The sequence below is a fragment of the Sminthopsis crassicaudata genome, chromosome 3 (assembly GCF_048593235.1).
Source record: "Sminthopsis crassicaudata isolate SCR6 chromosome 3, ASM4859323v1, whole genome shotgun sequence".
Lineage (NCBI taxonomy): Eukaryota > Metazoa > Chordata > Mammalia > Dasyuromorphia > Dasyuridae > Sminthopsis > Sminthopsis crassicaudata.
The window spans coordinates 443,153,987-443,178,492 of record NC_133619.1 but is presented as its reverse complement, the minus strand read 5'-3'; the positions used below and the strand labels follow the sequence as shown (position 1 = coordinate 443,178,492).

General features: G+C 31.6%; 1 protein-coding gene across 4 annotated transcripts in view; it reads left to right on the top strand.

Annotated features, from left to right (window-relative positions):
- UBR3 (ubiquitin protein ligase E3 component n-recognin 3) overlaps nt 1–24,506 on the top strand; it is a 280,583-nt gene that overhangs the window by 28,616 nt on the left and 227,461 nt on the right. For 3 of the 4 annotated variants that reach the window (XM_074303159.1, XM_074303158.1, XM_074303155.1), the window contains exons 2-4: nt 4,362–4,501; nt 10,844–11,002; nt 24,058–24,201. In XM_074303159.1, the coding sequence (XP_074159260.1) occupies nt 4,362–4,501; nt 10,844–11,002; nt 24,058–24,201 (443 nt within the window). The remainder of the gene's footprint in view (nt 1–4,361; nt 4,502–10,843; nt 11,003–24,057; nt 24,202–24,506) is intronic. The other variant, XM_074303157.1, reaches the window with a different exon arrangement.

Sequence of the window (24,506 nt, the reverse complement as noted above, 5' to 3'; positions counted from 1 at the left end):
TCTCTCAATTTTTACTTTAGTGAATGGAAGTTGTTGAATAATAATAGTTAGCATTTACACAGTCCTTTAAGCTTTATTTGTGTTACTCCATTTGGGTGGTTACTGCATGTATTTAAGGTAGTTAGGATTACTATATTTACAGATGCTGGAATTGAAACAAGGACTAGCTGATTTACTCAAGATGACATATTGTCTAGATTCAAGTACAGATTAAAATTTTGCACTTGATCCACTTTCTCACTTCCCTGCCTATGCGTAGAGCACTAAATTGTCTTGAAATTTTAAAGCTATGTATGACTAAGGCTGAGAAAACCCAGTACCAAGATGAGGATTCAGAGTAAAATGTCATTAATGCTAGGATTAGGCATATATATTATAGATAAGGTATGATTGATAACAAAAGATTAGAGAGGTATTTTAAAAACTTACTTCTTTAAAACATTTTATTATCCTTTTCACATGATGAAAATTTTTCTTTTTCTTTTTTTTTTTTTTTTACTCATCTTAGAGATAGATAATAGCAACTATGATCATTATAGTAGAGTTGTATTTTCTCAATGAAGGTTAATTGCTGTTCTGGGGAAATGGATAGTTATTAGGAAAGGCTGGTTGAATATCACTCAATGGTTTGTTCAAAATATTTATAGCAACTCTTTTTTTTTTTTTTTTTTGTATTTAAAAATTGGAAACTAAAGGAGTATCAGCCTATTGTGGAATGCCTAAACAAAATATATTACTATTCTATAAAAACTGTTGAAATGGTCAATTTCAGAGGAAACTGGGAAGACATCTTTGAAATGATATGGAACAATGTAAGTAGAATGAGAACAGTTTATACAGTAATAGCATTACATAGAACATTAGAACTCTGATAAAATGATATCCAAAAAAGTGATGATGAAACATGTAGTTCAATTTACAACAGATGTGGTAGGGACAGATTAAGTTAAACAACAACACATGATTTGAAAATGGAAATAGAAAAAAAAAATTAAAGGAAAGGGAAGGTGAGGTATTAGTTTTAAATGGAAAGAGATTCCAATGCATATATCTGGTAAATAAAAACTATTAAATAAAAAAAAAAAAAGAAAGAAAAGAAAATTATCCATGCATGTGTTTTGAAAATAAAAAACTTTAATTTAAAAAAAATGGAGAGATAAACCTGGAGACTAAGAGTGCTATAACTATAATACTGAGTACTAGTAGCCAGAAGTTAGGGAATCAGGAAGTAAAAATGTTTGTGGGCTAGAAGAACCAGCTAAGAATTTACACATTCTGGGGCTCACCTGAGACAGGTGTTCTTAGCAGTCAAGCAGGAGTCAGAAATTCAATGAATCTAGTAGTTTGAGAAAATGGTACTAGTTAATAGTGAGGAACACTGAAGTGTACCTTAATCTAGAATTCCCTAGTCTTTAAAAATGTGTTTCCATTGACCACTATAGGTATTCAGCCTTATGAATAATTGTATAAGAAAAATTAGAAGAGATTATGATTGTATATTTCTATAAAATTATTTGGTGATAATTTCAAACAAATATATGTATATAATCTACATTAAATAGTACTCATATCATCCTTGTTTTCTCCATATTTTTTAATCTTTTCCAAGGTTTTTTACATGATTTTGTTGTCTTTACTGCTTATTGTGTTCAGTATGTATAATATTTTGGTTTCACTTCCTTTTTAGTACAATATTTTATTTAAATGTTAACTTTTGGGGGAATTTTTTATATTTTCTGTGGCTCAATAATGTTCCATTTTTATTCTTATACCATGATTTGTTTGTTTAGCCATTCCTCAATTAATGGTGATTTTCTAGATTCTTTTTTTTTTTTTTATTAAAGAGCTACTAGGAATATTTTTGTATATATAGAGGTTCCAAATTATTAATAATTTTTTTGATATCTTTTATTGCTATCTTAGGTAATATGAATTCTGATAGAATTTTAGTTTTAATTTTCATTTCTCTGATTATTAGAGATTTAAACATATCATATGTAATTATTTCTTTGTGTTTATTTTAAAAACACCTTTGTGTCATTTGACTACTAATCTATTGGATAATGGCTCTTAATTTTGTAAATTTTTGTTAGTTTTACATACATTTTAGACTTCTGGCAAAAAAAAAGTTGAAGCAAAGATTTATTTCCCTTTTGTTTCTTTTTCTCAGGAAGTTTAGCTTTTTTGTTATGTAAAAGATTTCAAATAAATTAACATAATTTTATTTCTTTTTTTGGTTTGTTTTATTAAAAATTTATTCCTTGTCCATCCTTAAGAAAGATGAAACATTTTCTTTTTTTGTTTTTAATGGGATCTTTTAGATTGTTGATACACTTTGATTTTATTTACTCTTGTGATATGATGTTAATATTTTTGTTATTGTTGTTGTTGTTTGCCAGACTAGTTTTTGTTGAATGATGCATACTTTTCTCTTTATTTTGTAATCCTAGATTCATCTAGCACTACATAATTGTAGGCATCTGATTCTAGTTTGTGATGATGTATTCTTTATATCTGTTTCACTCATCTACATTATCTGGTTAGAGGGTTTTGATCATTATTGCTTTTATTCCCAGATCTCAAAGTATCCAAGCCTTACTTTATTTAGCCTTTTATTTACTAATAATAGAACCTATCTCATCACAGGGCTGTTGTGAGGATGAAATGGGGTAATATTTGTTAAAGCATTTAGCATAATGCCTGGCATATCGTAGATGCATAATAATGCCTATTTCCCTTTCCTTTGTCAGAAAATATTTGCTAGGATATTTTTGAGCTTTCTGTTCTCTATATAAATTTTAACTTTTTATTCAGTTTTCTAAAGTATGCTCCTAGTATTTTGATTGAGATAGTAAGTAGCTTGAATGAAAGGGGGGGGAATATATTTATTAAGCACTTAGTTACCATATATACTAGATGCTGGGGATACAACTACAAAAATAAAGGCAATTCCTATCTTCATTGTTAAGGGGGTGACAACACATATAAGTAAGTAGTGATTAGGGAAGAATTTTTAGTTTAGTAAATCATGGGATCATGAGTTGAGCTATATTGCAGTCATATCTTCAAAAGGAATGGTAGTATTGATTTGATTACAATTTCCAGAAGTGGTGGGGATGTGCAGATGAGAGTACTCTTGTGGCAGAAAAGTTGACAGGATAATCTTGGTGATTGATAGTAAATTGTGGTTTGGTTAGATGAGTTTTCAACTCACCAATGCAGACAGCTCAGCCTTAGGGATGTTTCAAAACTGATTGATTATAGTAGTCATGGATGTCTGGTCTGGAAGGTCAGTTGCCAGGCAGATGCCAAAATGTTCCGGATGGATAGACGTTAAAATTAGAAATAAACCCCACGAAACCATAAGCTTTTCAATGTATTACCAATAAAAATAATAAAAGCAACAATAGGAAAACATTTCAAAATAATAATAATTAAATGTATTTGGTATGGGGCAGCTAGGTGGCATAGTGGATAGAGCACCAGCCTTGAATTCAGGAGGACCCGAGTTCAAATGTGGTCTCAGACATTTAATGCTTCCTAGCTATGTGACCCTGGGCAAGTCACTTAACTCCAGCCTCGGGGAAAAAATTTGGTATCTTTGAATTAACCTACAAAGACATATAGCAATTAGTATAACATAACATATAAAACAATTTTTACAGAAATTAAATAACCCTAGAAGGTTATAATAAATTGCAAAGAGGCATATTTAGGTTTGATGTAAAGGAAAGCTTAAAAATTACAGCTATTCAGAAGTGTTGCTTTGGAAGAGCATCATTAAAAATGTCATGATAGCTTGGTACATGTGTCTGAGGCATGGTTTACTATGTTTTGACTGCATATAGAGTATCCCCAAACTCTTTTGTATTTTTTTTTTTTTTTTTGAAGGGAAAGGAGAGTTTAATAGCTTAAAATTGCATTAAGAGTTTTGGAACACCTTGGGGATGTGTGTGTGTATATGTGTGTGTGTGTGTGTGTGTGTGTGTGTGTGTGTGTGTGTGTGTGTGTGTGTGTGTGTGTATAGCATGCATGTAGCATATACTCCCACTGTTGGTTGTAGAAACAGTTTTAATTATATAAATTAAAAATACATAATATCAGCAAATATTTTAAGAATGATAAAGCTATGTAAATTTGAAAAAAAATTCCTATAATATTTTTGTTTAAAAGAGCTATTGAAACAATATATTTTAAAGTTTTGGTTCCCTTAAAAAAATCACAAGTGTATTTTTTTTCCTGCCCTGCTTTGATATTCTCCAGAAACTTATTTTTAGATCTCATTAACAGAAATGTTGTATACTTAGAAAATTGGAGCTAATTACTGATGATTTTATTTAATTTTTTTTTTTGTCTTATAGGTTTTGCAAAAGACATCAAATTAAATCAAGTTCAAATATTCCTTGTGTTCCAAAAGACTTACTGATGATGTCTGAATTTGTTCTTCCACGGTTTATTTTTTGTCTTATTCAATACTTAAGAGAAGGCTATAATGAACCAGGTATGTCTAAATCAGTTTCATGAAAGGAATCTTTTTAAATGTTCTAAGGTATAGAAACATGAATATGTTTTTTTGTTTTTGCTTTTTGGTATGAATAAGGCATGAATATATGTTTTTTTAAGTTTATAAAATCTGACTATAGAGTAACAGGGAAGATTCCTTACTGAAAAATTGATTCATTGTGTATTAGACTCAAACAACTTGGCATATTCTCTTACTAGTGACTTAATGAAAAATAAGTCTGAATAAGCTTTTTTGGCTTCTTAGAGAAGATATGTTAAAAAAATGTTTAGCCCAACTCTTTTATTTTATAAGTGAGCAAACATTGAGAGTTTAAGTAACTATCTGAAGATCAGTGAGGTAAATCAGCTTTAGTTTATGAGGTTAAAATGGCTTAAGAAGATAAGACATCATGAAGATCGGAACAAATTTGTGACAGACTAGGATTAATGATTTCCAGATATCTCTGGGTATTTAGGATAATATTTTTCTGAAAAAGTTGTTCCATTAATTTTTGTATTTTCCTCCATTGATTTGTATAAACATTTCACTCTTGTAGCTATTTGTGATGCATGTTTCATATTTCAATCATTAGTTAATTTTTGTAATGTATTAATGGAATTTGTTATTATTATACAGTAGAGAGAGGAAGTTCTAGGTATATTTGTGCTTTTAATTTTACAACAAGACTAGATAATAGATTTAAAAAGTGTGTTAAATAGTTGGCTTTAATTATTGGCATTATATTCTAAATGTCTTAAACAGATAAGAAATTTTGAAGAAGGTTCTGTATAGCTCAGTGATTAAAATTATTGTATATCTCACATCACCAATATTTTGAATTGCTGTTACAGCAAGCAGATATATTTTTAAAATGTATAACTTATGTTAGTAAAGACTTTATTATAACTGTACTTAATTCTATTTTCTAATGAAATTAGCATGTTTAGAATAATATGGTTTACCATAATCACTTACTTGACTTTTCTGTGAATTTTATTGCATAAAAACTAGATTATTCTAATATTGAATTAAATACTACTTAAAATTTTTATTATCTGCTCCTAGTTCATAGAATGTCATATTACATAACTTTTTAAAAAATTAGATTCTGGAAAACTAAGCTGCTACATTTTAATCTATGAATAGATGAATTTACTTGTCTGTTTCTCTAATTTGAATGATGCAAATAATCCTACTCCCCCCCTTTTTTTAAACAAAGTTTCGATATTCTTCTGCCAGACAAAATATCTGATAGTGTAGTTAAATTTATATAATGATATATATTTATTAATATATGTCCCATACATACATACATATATATATAATATATTAATGCTTTGTTTTATACAATACTCTTTTCACAAAGATCCTGTGATATAGATAGTATTACCAAATACTAGTTCCATTTTCTAAATGAAGAAGCTGAAGCTTTTCAGAAAGATGAAGTATCTTGCCCATGTTCCCATAGTTAGCAAGTATAAGAGGCTGGTTCAGTACCTACAAGCTTCTTGCTTTCAAGTCCAACATTTTTCCACTATACCTTGTTCTCAGGACATTTTTTTTGGCTCACCATGAATTATTTTCAGAGGAATATTTCTCTGCTTCTTTGCAGTGAAAAAACAAAACAAAACACCAGATCACTGAATTTCTGAACCTCTGGGAATTATCTTGGCATGCCATTAATATTCTAATGTTTACATGAATATTCTCCATTTTGCATATCTAATAAACTTTAGTACTTGAAGAATCTATAATTTTAAAATATGGGTAATTCCTTCACTGACACATCAAATGACAGATCATAACCCCTTTGTAGTTTAGCTAATTGTCTTTGAGAATTGTTGTGATTAAAAAAAAAAAAATCAACATGTAGTAATGATTTGACTAATGGGGATTAGGATTAGACCTGTGATTTCACTGGTATAATAAATTCTGAGGCGAGGAAACCCTTGATACTACTGCAAATTGCTATTTTTTCTTCAATCCAGAGTTGCCTATAGCATTAAGAGGTTAAGTGATTTGTCTACCAGGGTCAAATAGCCAAGATATAAGAAATGAGAACTTAAAACTCAGGTTTTCCTGAATCTGGATCAAATTTTCTATCTACTATGCCAGTCTACTTTCCTTTTAAACAAATAGAATATTAAAATTTCACTTTTTATATTTTCCAAAGTTTATGACATATTATGGTGACCTAGTCTCACTTTTTTCGAAGTTAAAATGAAATTTGAATAAACACTTTTATTATAATTAATTAATGTGGTTTTTAAAACATACATTTTCTTACCTTATTATCATTCACAAACTAGCCTAATGCTTTCTGGAAGTTTACATTTTGGTGAAGAGCCAGGTTATAACAAAAGTCTCTCTTTTGGCATATCTGAAATGGAGGGCTTCTTTTCCTTAATTAGATCTAATTAATCACACCATCTAATTCATCTAATAATTCCCTAAAATCATGACCTTTGCCTCTTCTGTCTGAAGTACTCTTCAATATAGCATTCTTGATTGTCTAGCACAAAACTTCTTAAACTGTAGGGTTGCATAATCGATTATGGGGATTACAAAAAATTTGGCAACATTAAAAGGTATTGAATATTATGCAAAGATTTAATTTTTTATGTAAAAATAAACACATCCATCTCATTAGTTTGCAAATTTGCCTTTGTTTTTCAGAAATGGTAAAATTTTCTGTGTCCTAAAGAATTGTTTTCTACTGTCTTTTCATCTGAGAAATTTTTATATAACTCCAGGTTATATACCTATAAAATAGGTACACAAATCAAACATTTACTCTGATAATCATCAAGAAATTTATTTTAAAACAATTCTTTAGGATACATAAAATACACTATCATCACCAACTACTATTTTAACATACATAGTTGTTTAAATCTACAAAATCAGTCAGTGAATATTAAGCATCATTCACGTAGTAGGCATTGTGTTAAGCTCTGGGGATAAAAAAAGAAAGGCAAAAAATAGTTCTTACCTTTTGTGAGCAAATCACCAGAGGGAATGCACCAAAATTAAGAGGCATTGGAAAAGGCTTTCTGTAGGAGATGGGAATTTATTTGGCATTAAAAGGAAGCCAGGAAAGACATAAGGTTGGGGGAAGAGTATTCTTAGAATGAGGAACAGTCAGTGAAAATGTCTGAGGCAGGATATGGAGTATCCTCATTGAGGAACAGTAAAGAGGCCAGTGTCACTGGATTAAAAGAATAGTAGTGGTGATGGTAGTCTAAGATTTAAGCAGATTGGAAAATTGGAGGTGTTTTTGTGGAGTTACGTTCTGAAGGGCTTTGAAGGCCAAAGAGAGAAAATCGATTTTATACTTGATCTTTTTAGGTTATAGAGACTAGAATTTTTTGAGTGACATACTTGGAGGTAATATGCTTGGACTTATCCTTTAGGTAAATTATTTTTATGGGGAGAGATTTGTGACAGGCAGACCAATTAGCAGACTCTTTCAGTAGTCCATTAATTAGATGAGTGTACCAGAGTAGTGGCAGTATTAGAGAAGAGAAAGGAGTATATTCAGGTGATGTTATAAAGATAAAATTGACAAACCTTATTAATTGAATATTCATGATGAGATAGTAAGGAGTTAAAGATGACACTTAAGTTTTGAGCTTGGTTGCCTACAGGGATCCCTCTCAGAGTAATAGGGAAATTTGGAAGCAGGGAGGGTTTGAGGAGGAAAGGTTATGAGTTCATTTTGGGGCCAATTGAGTTTAAATACTGGACATTGTTTGAGATGTCTAAAAGGCAACTGGAGCTGCTAGACTGGAAGTCAGCAGAAAGGTTAGATAAATCGGTTTGAAAGTCATCTGTTTTCATGAACGCTGATGAGGTCATCCAGTGAAGTAGCATACAGGGAGAAAATGAAGGACAAAAGAACAAGAGAGATGCCTATGGTGAGTGGGCATAATCTGGATGAAGACAGAGCAAAGGAGACTTGAGTAGGAATGATCAGGCATGATTTTGGCACTCTAAGATAGTATTTCTTTTTACAAATGAGAAAATTGAGATCTAGAGTCCCTAAGTCACAATACAAGTTGGAAGCATAGCCAGACTGCTTTCTTTATTAAAGGTTAGCATAACCACGCTTCTAATGGTTGTCTCTATTTCTTAGTTTGCCTTTAATTCCACTCATAGTTCAGCACCAGAGCTATTTCAGCCCCTTTAGACATTGAAAAAGTAAAATCTTTTCTTTTGGACTTTACTTTTAAAGACAGAAATATTCTTGTAGTCAATCCTCTAGCTTTGGCCTACGATTTTCCTGAATTATTTTTTTTCTTTCTTTGGCACTGCTAGAGTCATTTCTCCTTATATAGTATTTCATGGCTTTTTTTTTCTAAATCAGAGTTTCTCAATTCAAATTCTGTCTTGTGTCCACTCCTTCATAACCTGTTCCCTTATCCCCGTTCTTTTTACCTCAAACCCTACTACATACTCTGAATTGTAGTGACTTTGATTTCATGCTTATTTCAAACAAAAATTCTGTCTCTCAGCTCCTGGTATTTTTATTGGCTATCTCTCAGACTTGGAATGTTTTCCTTCCTTATCTACACCTCCTGGCTTCCTTCAAGTCCCAGCTAAAAATCTCACCTTCTATAGGAAGCCTTTCCCAATCTCACTGAATTCTAGCATCTTCCCTCAATCTATTATTTCCTATTTATCCTGTATATAATTTTTGTACACAGTTGCTCCCTTACCCATAGTTTGTTTCTCCTCTCTTGACCAAAAGAGGCAAAGGATGGACATTGGAGAACTTCTCCCACATCTTGCACTCTTTAAAGATGACAGCTAGGGAGTTCTCATCATTTTTCACCTATTTTCTTGGACTTTATCATCTTCAGAAACTCATCTTTCTGAAGGATGAAATCTATCCTGTAAATGTCTTCTCAGCACCCATTGTCCCATAGGTCCTTTCTGACTCCTTGTTGGAGAATGGAAGTAGCCCTCTGAGATCTCTTCCTTGATTCTGTATTGCTTAAAGAAGGAACACTTCTCATCATTTCCTTAGCTGCTTTCTCAGATTTCTTCATTTCTAAAAATCATTATTCTGCAAGGCAAAATCAACTCAGAAATTCCTATTTCCCTCAGATCATTCTCACCCTGGTTGTCGGATTCCCATTGTGCCCCATCCTAGGTAACCTCTCCTTCTCCCCATGTAACTGGTGCTTTTTATGTTTTATTTTTCACTTTATAATGATTGTGAGCTTCTAGAAGGCAGGGACTATCTTGTGATTTTTTTTGTAACCCCATCTTTTAGCACAGTGCTTGATATGTGGTAGGTACTTAATAAATGTTTTTTTTTTTTTTTCTAAGTTCATATATTTTCTTCCTCATTAGATTATGAACTTCTTCAAGGCAAGGATTATCTTTTTTCTTTCTTTATATCCTCAGAGCTTGGCACAGTGTCTGGTACATAGTAAATAAGTGCCTAGTAAATACTTATTGACTGACTGACTTGTAAAATATTAGAATTTTCTACATTAGATTGCTCTGCCTTTGTTAACTTAAGCTAGGTAGTCCTCAGCACTTTAAGGGATTGAAATTAGGAGTTGAAGAGGAGTAAGGATTTGGAGAGGAGGTTTATAGAGAGGAAGTACATGTTTTTGGTATTTAGGTATTCGAGATCTTTTTGGTTGCAATTTTGTATATATTAATTTTGCTGTTGATCAGTGGTAGGTAGTTTGAAGAACATTTAGGTAACTCCCATCTTTTTCTACTTTAAATTTAAAATTTCTGGTCCTTGGTTTTCCTCAAAAAATAACTTCTTTATTCTTTTACATTATTAACTCCTTTGCCCTCAGAATGACCATTCTGACTTAATAGATGTATGATCCTTGGTAAGTCACTTAACCACTGTAGACTTCAGTTTTCTCATCTATAAAATGGGGATAATAATAGCACCTCCCTCCAGGAATAATTGTTTAGATAAAATAAGATTATATTTGTTAAGTGCTTTGCAAACTTTAAAACACTTCCTAATGTTAGCTTGCTATTAAGAACAGTAATGAACAGAGATAAGAGTATTTTACCTGTATTAGTGTATTGAATGCATTACCTTTGTCAGGAGATAAGTAACAAATTGCATTATTGGGATGCCCCTCGTTCTAGAAAAATCTATTTTCATTATTTAAAAAAAAAGTTATATTGATAATTTTCATTCCCTCCTTTGTTCTTGAAGGAATGAATAAATGCTACACTAAGTCTAATTGCGTTATTAGATTTCTTAAATTTAACTTTGTGCAGAGAAGCAGTAACAAATAACTTTAACAATATTTTATATAGTATGTTATAAAATATTTTAAAACTATTGTTTTTCAGCAGTTGATGTGCCATCAGAAAAAGACCTTCACAAAGTCCTTCAGTTATTGGGACCCCAAATTTCCTTTTTAGAAGATTTGACTAAAATGGGAGGAGCGATGCGATCTGTTCTTACCCAGGTTTTGACAAATCAGCAAAACTACAAAGATCTTAGTTCTGGTGAGTTGCAAAATCAGAGTATGATGATGTCTTATAAATAAATAAAACAAAATCACATCTTTTCACTTTAAAAATTAACATAAGCATAACTAAGTGTACCAAAAAAAAAGATTATTAGGAAATTGAGAACCATCATGTTTCATTTATAACTCAATGAACTTTTAGTTCTCTTAAGCTCTGTATTCATGCTAAAGTTTAAAATTAGAAATAAGCTTGTTTACTTCCAGATTCTGGGGAAGAATACTGGGGAAAGGGGGGGAGAGGACTTGAAATAAATACCAAGAAAAAGACAAAGAATTGTTAAAGTGATGTTGAAGAACTTTGAAATTATAAAGTAGTATATTGAATGTAGGGAGAGTAAATTTGGAACTCCTTGAGAATTTAGAGGAGAAGCACCATAGAAACTCAGACTTAGAACTGAAAGAGACCTTAAAACCTTTCAAGTCTAATCATCTTATTTTGCATGGAATGGATGAACCAGTTATAGGAAAACTTAGGTTTAGAGAAGTTGACTTGCCCAACGTCACATAGATAGTAATTTGCAGAGGTAGAAGCGGAATTCAGATCTTCTGACTCCATTGAACTATGTCACAAAAGACTAAAAGTAAAGGAGTTGAAGGAAGATAATTTGTAAGATAACATGTTAAGACAAGGTAAGAAGCTAATGAGAGAAATAAAGAAAATTAGGCTTTGCTCTCAAAGTGTTAAGAAGGTTCAAAGTGGTTGGGAGAAATAATATAGTTCTGGATTTGAGGACTTGCCAAGAAGTTTGCTGTAGCAGTTTTCCAGAGGAGATACAGGAATACAAAAACGTTTTGTATTCTTTTGTAAGGAATACAAAAACCTAGATTTTCACTTTCTGGAACTAAGGAGAGCATGAAGAATTTTGTACTGACCTGCATTGGGTGTGTAGTGTTCATATTTTCCCCACAACCAAGTGACTGCTTATATTGCATGTTGTTTTCCTTCCTTGAAGACAAAATAAATGCTTTACTTTTCAGATTATTTGAATGAATGAAAAGTTGCTTTTTAAAAATGGAAGAGTGGCAGCGAGATAGCGCAGTGAATAGAGCACCAGCCCTGAAGTCAGGAGGATCTGAGTTCAAATTTGATCTCAGACACTTAATACTTCCTAGCTGTGTGACCCTGGGCAAGTCATTTAACCCCAATTGCCTCAGCAAAAAAAAAAAAAAAAAAAAAAAAAAAAGGAAGAAGGGTTTTAATATTAAAAAGAAAAAAGAAAAGAAGAACCTCTAAATAGGTAGAAGTAGACTCTTGACTTGTGTCAGAGAATGGAAAACAGAAGCATGTCACAAAGGAGAAAGGAATTGAGGACCACATAACACTTTAATAAGAATCAAATATTAGTCCCTTGTTTAAGAAAAGGGAATTAGGCACTCTGAGAATGAAGTGATCATTTGTACATTTTAAGAAATGTTAATATGGGTCCAAAAGTACCATAAGATGAGAGATTGAAAGTTGGAAGAAGAAAAAGAAATTAGTGTTAGTGACTGACTGCTGAAAAGTATGAGTTATTGGGTCAACTAATGGTTAATAATAAGAGAAAATTGCAGTTTATCTAGGAGAAATTTTCATGACCTACTTCTGGTTTTTGGTTGCTCATAAGGGCAAAATGATACTGCCTCAACAAACATATACTTCATTAGCATGTCATTCTTAACTTTTGATTAAGAAATTGAAGATAAAAGGGATAAGTGACATTTTCATCACTGCTACTTATTAAGTGAAGCAATGAAAGAGAGAGGAAGATTTGTTAAGTGAACAGCTCTTTAAGATGTCTGATAAGGAGATTTGGATTTCTGGACCATAGTTTAAAGTATAGGAATGAAAGGTTCCTGGCCAAAGATAGATTATCTATAACAAGAATTGGTAAGAATATATTTGAATAGAGCTTTGCAAATCTAATCCAAAAAGCTTTAAATGAAAAAGCAAAGACAGGGAGCAGGGGATCAGAAGAAAACTTCCTAGTTATATCTACTGAGCTGGATATTGCACAGCATAGCTACAATGTAGAGAGAATAATAGTAGTTAAGACACCCAGAAGTATACAGGATACAAAAGTACTATGGAATAAAATACATAACTGTAAGACATTTATATATAAGTAATCAAAGTATAGGTAATAATCGAGATGCAATGGAAATCATAATATACAGATGCAAGTTTGATTAGTGAGATTTGATAGTATGATTGTAATATGTCTGTGCAAGGTTATACCTTATCAAAAAGAACAGAATAGGTTTAAAGTATGGGTAAATTAGCATTATACCATAGGAATATGCTCATATGAAGAAATGTAGGAATTATAGGAGGTAAACTATAGAGAATATTTGGGTGAAATCAGTGAAAGCAGAAATAGAAATGATAGTATTATTTGAATATACTTTAGGGCACTTGGACACAAAGAAGAACTAGATGAAGAGGTTGGGAAGCAGATCACAAACCTGGAACAGAGGCATGCTATAGGAATGCTGGAGGGGACTGCAGATATCCAGTCATTGGCTGGAGCTCTCCCTTGGCCAAAAACAGCACAGGATGCACAAATGACCACCAAAATGGCAGGTTAGACATTCTTTGACCTGTGAAGAACATATATGTTTAGAAGAATAGTTCAGTGATAGGTCTCATCCCACGAAGTTGCAGTGATATCTGAGTTATGAGATAATAGTCCTAAGCAAAACAAACTCTTAGGAATGTATGAAAATTTTTGTAGGTATTTTTGAGGTTGTCAAAGAACAAGAATCTTAGGGAGCTCCTACAAATTTAGGAATAAATGAACAAGTTACGGTTTCTCAGTATGATGGAATATTATTGTGGTTTAAGAAATGATTTCAGAGAAACCAGCTCCTACGAATTGATGGAAAATGAAATGAATAGAACCAGGAGAACAGTTTATACAATGACAGCAATATGGTAAAGAGAAACAACTTTGAATGACTTAAGAACACTGATCAGTGTAATAATCAACCATAATTCAGAGAACTTTACTGATGATGAAAACTGCTACCTATGTCCTGATAATAAGGTGAAGGATTTAGATGCTTTTAAATTTTTTTTTTTTATTTTGGGGGCATGGCCAATGTGGAAGTTTGTTTTTCTTGAGGATAACTGCTTCTAACAGGAATTGTTTTCCTTTTATTCTTAATTGGAGTGTGGGAGGTTGAGACAGGAGGGAGAAGGTGGATTTTTGCTCATTGAAAAAAATTACAAATGAAATCAGACTAATCAGGTATAAATTAAAAATAAATTTAGGTCAAAAATTAGAGTTTTTAATTCCAAAAAAATGAATACTCAGTACAAAATTAAGAAATAATTAGTGGATTAAGAAAAAGTGAATTTTAATGATGAAGAATTTCTCTAAAGTGAGAGATTAATCGATATAGAATACAAAAACATTGAAGTGGAAAAAAATTTGGCAGATGACAACAAATGGCAACAGTGTTAAGTGAATACATGAATTTTATAGAAGCTATATCAGTTGACCTTGAAGATGGAATCCACAGAGATTACTTCTATTGCCCCAGAAAAATATGGTCTATCAAGGAATCTACATACCACAATACAAGAAATAAAAGAAACCTGTCCAGAATTTCTCATCATGGTTAATAAAAATCATAAAATGACAAATTCATAGGGTACAAATTCCAAGACATATAGTAGGTAACAATTCCAGTGGAAGCAAATTTTGCAAGCAGCCAGGAGAAAAAGTTTCAAATATAAAAGAAATGAAGCTTGAGTAACATAGTGAAGGGAATGAAATAGTATATTCCAAAAGGCAGTGGACCTCAAGATCTTACATATTTGAGCCTAATTACCACTAAAAAAAAAAAAAAAAAGAAAAGGAAAAAAAGAAAGAAAGAAAGAAAGAAAAAGATGGTTGATCAACCTAAAACAGAGTAGCTAATAATTTCTTGACTTTGCCTAGTGAAAATTTTATACCTTACAAAATGAGAGAAACAATAAAGAGAACTGTTCTGAATCTGATGCTTGCTAATATAGAGGATTTGATTTCTGGAATGGAAATTAAGGTGATGTTGGGTGTAGTGGACCATGCTATCTTAGAATTTATGAATAGAATAGGAAAAATGGGAATAAATAGACATTTAGTCTGAATCTTGGGATAGCTGGAGGCACCTGAAAAATTTTAGGAGAAAGACCAGGTGGAATCTTAATGGACTTAAATTTTATTAAGGAAGTCTTCCCAAGAGACTGATAGCAAGTTTTCGAGAATAAAATTCTTAAGACAGAGCAAATTCTGATGAGGTGGCAAAAGGGGAGTTTTCTTTTTCTTTTTCTTCATTTGGGGGTTAAGTGACTTTCCCAGGGTCACACAGCTAGGAAGAAAAGGGGAGTTTTCTAAAGAGAACAATGTAGTTTATATATACAGGGAATGCAGCAACAATTAGGGAAGTTAAAAACAAAAATAAAACAACTCATACAGAAAATGTCATTCATGGAAGCCAATCAAAGACAACTACAGAAGTGTTCTTATAGGCCTACAGTAATTGTGGTAGGAATGTTAAATCTCTTGAGGTGTCAAAAAAAGTCATAACCAAAAGGGTTTTTGAAAAATATCTTTTAGGAAAAGATGAAACTTGGAATAAAGATAAAGAACTGCTACTCAATATGGAGCAGCAGATGTTATGATGATTAAAAAACAAGCAAGGCTGCCCAATTCTTGGTTTTGGTTTTTTTTTTGTTTTCTTTGCAAGGGAGAATAATTTTTGGACTGAAAAGTGACAGAATAAAAATGACTGGGGAATTGATATTTCCAAGTAAGAAATTAGAGAATACCAAGTTACCCCTGTTGAATTTGTTACTTAGACCAGACCAACAACACCTCTGCCTTGCTATATATAAACACAATTGCCTTGTCAGTCTCATTGAACTTTGAAAGATCATGGAAAAATAGGAGAGGCATTATAGGATTAGCTAAAATGTACTGATTTTCACACACACATACACAAAAAAAGACAGTGAAGTTATCACATTTTATAGACCAATTAACTTGAATTTAATTCCTAGTAAAATTCTATAATATTTTATTAAAAAACTGCTTTGTTGGTAAACATCCTCAAAAAGTAGGAGTGAACTCAGCCATATCATTGACTTAAATTGAAGATAAGCCATTTTCAGGTATCCTCATTATATTTTTTTGATAGTTACCAGGTAAATAATTGGATTAGGAAATTAAATAGTTTACCTAGATCTTAGTAAGGCATTTGACAAAGTATTTCATGCTTTTCTTATAGAAAAGATTGAAGGAGATGATAGTATAGTTAGATGGGCTTGGAATGGGTATAATAGCTAATCTATTAATAGTTTTATGTCAATTTGGAAAGAAATTTCTACTGGTATGTCTCAATGATTTATGGTTGGCCCTGGGCTATTTACATAAGTCATTGATAAAAATATTAAAGGCACAGATAATTACCAAGTTTATAAACATTAATTTGGGAGGTGTATTCTGGAGACTATACAAAATTTAATAAGTTGAAATTTAATGAGCTTAAAAATAAATTTCACAGATAACAATTTATCTGTCTGTCTGACTATTTTTGCTGAGGCAATTGGGGTTAAGTGACTTGTCCAGGATCACACAGCTAGGAAGTGTTAAGTGTCTAAGGTCAAATTTGAACTCGAGTCTTCCTGATTTCAGGGCTGGTGCCCTATCCTACCTGCCCCTAGACAACAATTTATGAAAAATAACTGGAAAGTTTACATAGATTTTAGATTCATTATGAGTCAGTAGTATAATAATAGCAGCCCAAAATGCTAAAGTAATGTTAGATCATATAATTGTGACATGCTTCTATGTTTAAGAAAGTGATAGTCTGATTACTCTGCCCTGATTAGACAGTATTTTTAGTGCTAAATGAAGTTCTGGGCACCACATTTTAGGAATGAGATTGATAAATTCAAAAGTGTGCATAGAAGGGCAAAGCAACTTGGTGAAAAATTATAAGATTATTATGATGATGAAGAATATTTGTTTGAAAGAGATAAGAATTTGAGGGTAAGGAGAGTCAATAGTTGTCTTAAAGCACTTGAAATATTGTTATATGGAAAATAGTCTTGTTTCCCTTGACCCTAGAGGGCAAAACAAGGAACTATAGATGAAAGCTGCAGAGACAAACTTAAATGTGTGGTAAGGAAAAGCTTTCTGACAACCAGGTCTACTCCAAAATATCTCTGAGGTCAGTTGTTTCCCTCTTACTTGAGAACTTTAAGCAAATGCAGGTCTTGTTCTTGTCAATTGTATGGAAGAGTCTTTTTTCAGATACTCTTACACTAGATGGCTTTCGAGGTCCTATCCAATTGAAATTCTGAGTTTCTTTATGCTTTTCTCTTGTAGGAATGAACTTGAGTGTTTTGTCTCATTTAATTATACCCTCCCTCGTTAAAATTTAATATAACCAAAAAGCATTTCAGTGAAGATAAGAATATGCAAACACATATTTTGAAAGCCTTATAAGTATCTTAAGCAGTTTAGATTCAGGAAACTAAGAGACATATTTGGAAAAGTTGTAAACCTGAACTTATTCTTATGATGCCAAAATTTATAGATATATCACATTATTTAGGTTTAATCCCACAAATCATATATGTACCTTGGTTAAAATCATTCTTTATTGTGCCCATCTTTTCAGCAATTAGCAACTAACAATAAAACATGTAAACTTAATCATAATTATCTTTAGTGTAGCAGTAACTATCTTGCTTAAATTTGGAAAGATTTTGTCTAATCATCTTTTCTTTGCTCTACAGGCTTTTTTACTTAGGATTGTAGAATTCTTGACTTTTAGAGGAAGTTGTATAATGGGAGAGGGGTTAATCTTGAATTTGAATATCACTCTTTACATTTACTAGCTATGGGATCATGAACAAATCATTTAACTTTTCTGGGAATAATTTTTGCTTGCAGTCAATGGGCTATTATGAAGAGTAAATGATACAAAATCTATAAATGTTATTATTCTCCCCATTCTTTGTTGCTATGCAGAAAGCCTTAGAAATAATATTAGTCCCCTCTCATTTTTGATTTTAGACCTAGCAAGGAATAAAGTAGAACAAGAACTTATGATGCCTATTTCTTATAAAATATAAAACATTTTCCCCATAAATAACTTTGTTAGGGCATAATTAACCAAATGGTTGGCATATAGCCCAAAACTATTTTTGAGAAAGGTTATGTGGCTCTTTTGAAATTAATTTTTGTCTGAATTGAGCTTTTAGATATAAATATAAAATCTTTTACTTAATTTCCTTTTGCTTGGGTGCTTTTAACTCTTAATTGTTTGTCTAGCTATTTACAAATGAATGGTATTTTGAAAAACTTTATTAGGTGTCTTTAGGCTTCCTATATATCTGTATTATGACTTTCTTGTTTTATGCTTTTTTTGTGATCACTATTGTTGGTATTTTAAATTTTTCATAGTAAATATGAGCAGAGTGAATCTTAATATGATTAAAGTTCAATTATTGGTATCAGTGACCAGTTAATATTAGATAATTTAGGTTAATATTTATCTCATAATCTAAGAAAAAAATTGACATATTTTGGTTTGAATACAAATTTGATTCCTCTAGAATAATTTCCTGTGTTTGGCCCTGTGCTTATACTTTGTTTAGTTCAGAACCCAGGTGGATAAACATTGGGCCTAGGTTTGGGTATTTATTGTATTTAAAAGTTTATTTAATATATTTATTGTTTATTAATAAGCTGAAAGGAAACCAGGTTTTTTTTCCCCTTCCATTGAACTTTTTTGGTTTCTTTTTTTCTGTCAATCACTATTTTCCATGTTCTCTGAAATCTATTAATTGATAATGAACTTTTTTCTTTTAAAAATAAATGTAATTTTTATAATTAAGAATATAGTTAATCTAAACTTTTTAATGGGTATTGGATTTATTTGGTATTAAGTGATATTCTTATAAGAATAATTTTCTTTAAAAATTCTTTAAAATTATTGTTATTTTTATTTATTCTTTCAACAGTATGGACTTTTATTTTATTTTATTTTTACATTTTAATTTTTTCTCAATTCAAAAAATTCATTAAAAATTTTTTGAATTCCCTCATTTTCTTTCCATCCTCATCTTTGTGAGGATAATTTGATATAGACTGTATATGGGCAATTATGCAAAACAATTCCATATTTGCTATGTTGCAAAAAACCAAGAATGATAAAGTTAAAAAAAAGTATGTTTCAATCTCTGTTTAGACTCTTTTAGTTCTTTCTCTGGTAGCATTTGTGCTAACCACATTAGTACCCTGGATACCTTAGAATCAGCCGGAGTCAGGATAAGCAAAAGTCCTTGATCTTTAGTGTTAGAAGTGAAGGGAATGGATGCACAGGATCTCCCCTACCTCTCCTTTTTGTCTCCTGCCCAGAGGTGACTCCCACCCCCTAGTCCTTCCTACAATTCTCTGTATACACCAAACAATTGGGCCAGCACAAAATAGTGGGAAGGGCCATTTTCCTAGCATATTCTGGTAGAGTATTGTCCAATAGGTAATTAGCCTTAAGTGCTCAGTTGTCTGACCTCAGTGTATTAACTCAAGAGTTTCATCCCTTTAGAAGCATTTTTCATCATGTCCTTCAGAATTGCTTTGCATTGTTGTATTGCTGAAATTAGTTAAGTCATTCACACTTAATCACTATATAATATTGCTATCACTGTGTACATTGTTCTCCTGTGTACAGTGTTTGCTTATTTTACAATATATCAATTCATGTAAGTCTTCCCAACTTTTTCTAAAAATTTCCTGCTCTTCATTTCTTACAGCATAGTACTGTTCCATCACAATTATATAATTGGTCAGCCATTCCACAATCCTCTCAGTTTTCAATTCTTTGCAATACACACACACACACACACACACACACATACATCTCCTTTTCAAATATTATTTTGATCTCTTTGTAAATAGACTTGTGGTCTCAAAGGGAGATATGCATAGTTTTTAGCTCTTTGGGCAAAGTTCTGAATTGCTCTCTAGAACAGTTGGATCAATTCACAACTCCACTAACAGTGCTATAATGTCTCAATTTTCCCACCTCCCATCCAACATATCATTTTTCTTTTCTGTTACATTAGCCAATCTTATAGATGTAAGGTGATACCTCAGAGTTTTTTAAATTTGCATTTTTCCAATCCATAGTGATTTAGAAAATTTTTTCATGAATATCATGAATATAGATAGCTTTGATTTCTTTATGTAAAAACTGTGGGTGTCCTTTGACCATTTATCATTTGGGGAGTGACTCACTTTTATAAATTGGACTTCTCTTTATATATGAGAAAGCATTTAGCAGAAACTTGCTATAAAATTTTTTCTCTCCTAGTTTTCTGCTTTCCTGTTGCTTTAGGATTTGTTTTATGCAAAACCTGTTTGATAGAATCAGAATTATACATTTTATATCCTATAATGCTCTCTATCTGTTGTTTGCTCATAAATTCTTCCCTTATCAATAAGTCTTAAGATAAAATTCCATGCTCTCCAGATTTACTTATGATAATTACTCTTTATGTCTAAGTCATGTACCCATTTTGACCTTATCTCTGTATATGATCTGTGCCTCATTCCTACCAAAATTGCTTTGTAGTTTTCTCTGCAATTTTTGTCAGATAGTGATTTCTTGTCTAACACTTTGGCTTTATCAAATACTAGGTTCTTATGGCCATTATCTACTGTGTAATATATACCTAATCTATTCCATTTGCCCACCACTCTTTCTTTGCTAGTATTAGTTTGATGATTACTGATTTGTGATAAAATTTATATTTTGTAATAAAGTTTGAGATTGGTACATCTTGGTCATCTTCCTTTACATTAAAAAAAAAGATTACTTTGATAATCTCAACTTTTTAGTTTTTCAGATGAATTTTCTTTTCTTTTTTTTTTCCCTAGCTCCAAAAATAAGTTGTTTTTTGTTTTGTTATTTGATTAGTGTGGCACTGGATAAGTAAATTAACTTAGATAGAATTGATATTTTCGTTTGGCCTACCAATGAGCAATTAAAATTTCTCCAATTGTTTAATATGACTTTATTTGTGTGAAAAGTGTTTTGTAATGGTGTTCATATAATTAATTCCTGGATTTGTCTTAGGAGAATACTAGAGAATCAAGTGAAAAGGTAGTTGAAATAATTAACAGCTTCAGTAAAGCTGTAGGATATAAAATAAATCCATGTAAAAATCAGTTTAATAGTACTTCTTTTTTCCAAATAGTTCATATTATATTGAAGTTAATTATTCTTTAAATGTTCTGTTCACTTGTGAATCAATCTCATCCTAGGGATTTTTTTCTTAGAGAGCTCATTTATGACTTTCAATTTCTTTTTTAAAGATAGAGTGGTTTAAGTATTTTATTTCCTTTTCTGTTGATCTGGGCAACCTATATTTTTAAAATATGCATCCATTTAACTTAGATTGCAGATTTATTGACATATAATTGGGCAAAGTAACTCCTAATAATTGCTTTAATGCCATTTTCATTGGTCATGATTTCACCTTTTTTTTCATTTTTTGATACTGATTATTTTCTTTTCTTTTTTACAATCAAATTAAGCAGTGATTCCTTGCGAAATAGTTAATGTAAACTTTTTTTCCTCTCTCCTATAAATTTTAGATTTAAAATAAATGTTCTCTTAGGCTCATTGCTTTTTTTCCTCAGAAAATGTGACTACTATTTCTTTTCTTTTAAAAAAATATTTATGATGCTAAAATCTTAAATAATATATTAGCAAAGAGATTACAGAAAATCATCCCCAGGACAATACACCATGACCAAGTGGGATTTATACCAGGAATACAGGGCTGGTTTAATATGAGGAAAACTATTAGCATAATGAACTATATCAATAACCAAATTAACCAAAAAAAATAATCATCTCAATAGATGCAGGAAAAGCATTTGACAAAAATCTAACATCCATTCCTACTAAAAACACTTGAGAGTATAGGAATAAATTGACTATTCCTTAAAATAATCAGGAGCATATATTTAAAACCATCAGTAAGCATCATATGTAGTGGGGATAAACTGGAACCTTTCCCAGTAAGATCAGGACTGAAACAAGGTTGCCCACTATCACCATTACTATTCAATATTGTATTAGAAATGCTAGCCTCGACAATAAGAGTCGAGAAGGAGATTAAAGGAATTAATCACTCTTTGCAGATGATATGATGGGTATACTTAGAAAACCCCAGAGATTCTACTAAAAAGCTATTAGAAATAATTTACAACTTTAGCAAAGTTGGAGGATACAAAATAAATCCATATAACTCCTCAGCATTTTTATACATTACCAACAAAATCCAACAGCAAAATAAATATACAGAGAATTGACTCTAATTTATAAGAACTCAAGCCATTCTCCAATTGATAAATGGTCAAAGGAACAGACAATTTTCAGATGATGAAATTGAAACTATTTCCACTCATATGAAAGAGTGTTCCAGATCACTATTGATCAGAGAAATGCAAATTAAGACAACTCTTGAGATACCACTACACACCTGTCAGATTGGCTAAAATGACAGGAAAAAATAATGATGAATGTTGGAGGGAATGTGAGAAAACTGGGACACTGGTGCATTGTTGGTGGAGTTGTGAACGAATCCAACCATTCTGGAGAGCAATCTGGAATTATGCCCAAAAAGTGATCAAACTGTGCATATCCTTTGATCTAGCAGTTCTAGTACTGGGCTTATATCCCAAAGAAATACTAAAGGGAAAGGGACCTGTATGTGCCAGAATGGAATATTATTGTTCTATAAGAAATGACCAACAAGATGAATACAAAGAGGCTTGGAGAGAGACCCTATATGAACTGATGCTGAGTGAAATGAGCAAAACCAGGAGATCATTATACACTTCAACAACAATACTGTATGAGGATGTATGCTGATGGAAGTGGATATCTTCAACAAAGAGAAGATCTAATTCAGTTCCAATTGATCAATGATGGACAGAACACCCAGAGAAGGAACACTGGGAAATGAGTGTAAACTGTTTGCATTTTTGTTTTTCTTCCCAGGTTATTTTTGCCTTCTGAATCCAATTCTTCCAGTGCAATAAGAAATTCGGTTTTGTACACATATATTGTATCTAGGATATACTATAACAGATTGAACATGTATGGGACTGCCTGCCATCTAGGGGAGGGAGTGGAGGGAAGGAGGGGAAAATTCAGAATAGAAGTGAGTGCAAGGGATAATGTTGTAAAAATTTACCCATGCATATGTACTGCCCCCCCCCCCAAAAGTTATAATTATAAAATTAATTAAAAAAAAAAGAAAAAAATATTTAGTATTTTATTTTCCCTCCATTACAGGCAAAAACAATTTTTACACTTGTTTTTAAAGTCTTTCCATTCCTTCTTCCCCGCTCCTTATCATTGATAATCCAAGCATGGCCATATTGTGAAAGAAATATAGACCACAAAATACCCTCAAGAAAAATAAAGTAAAAAAGCAAATTATACTTCAATTTAAATGTGGTTACTTTCACTTTTAAACACAAAACAGTTTAACACAACATATTTAATCATATATTTTTACCTTGCCTTTTTTTTTTTTTTTTTTTTTAAGGTTCAGTCACTTTTCCTTGATAGGTTTAGTGCAAATCCAGTTTTATTTGAACTGATTTTCATCAGTAAGAATTTTTGAGTTTGTTGAGAAGGGGGATAGAATGTGAATTACTTTGCAGATTCTTCCAGTTTGTTTTTCATTTTATAGTTGTTACTGCTCAACGTGGACGCATCAGAAATTATCAGGTTTTGAAAATATTTAATATTCAGAATTACAGACTAGTAATTGTAACTGCCAGGAGAGCACGTTACACTATTTGATTTGAAGTGTGGCTTTTTGAGAACATTAAACAATAGATATATGCATATGTTATTTGAATTTTCTGCTATTTCATGCCATTATGGCATGGCTCTTTGTTTACTAAGTTTATATATAGAAGTTAAATAATATTTCTATGACTTTAAATGGCATTTTAAAATATTTTGTTACAGGTCTTGGGGAAAATGCATGTGCAAAGAAAAGTCATGAAAAGTACCTCATAGCTCTGAAGGGTTCTGGATTGGCATTTCCTGAGGATAAACTTACATGTGGTATGCAGGACCAGGCTGCTGGCACTAGCTCTCTGGCAGTTTCAGGTTTGTATAGAAAAATATTTTTGAACATTTTAATATTTTCTTTTTTTTTTTTTTTTTTAAGGATAAAAAAAATTCTTACCTTTGCTTATTCTTGAAGGGTAGTTATTTTTCTAGTGAAACAATGAAATCCTTGGCAAGAATAGTGGTAGCAATATATTACAGATAGAAATAAATCAGTGTCAAAAAAAGAATAAAGTTTTCTACATTAGAATTTTTTTACACTACCTCTGCTTTTTCATTTCTGGAAAAATATTCAGTAATCTAAAACCTTAGTACATATGCAGTTGTATCTAGTAAGGAGTTGT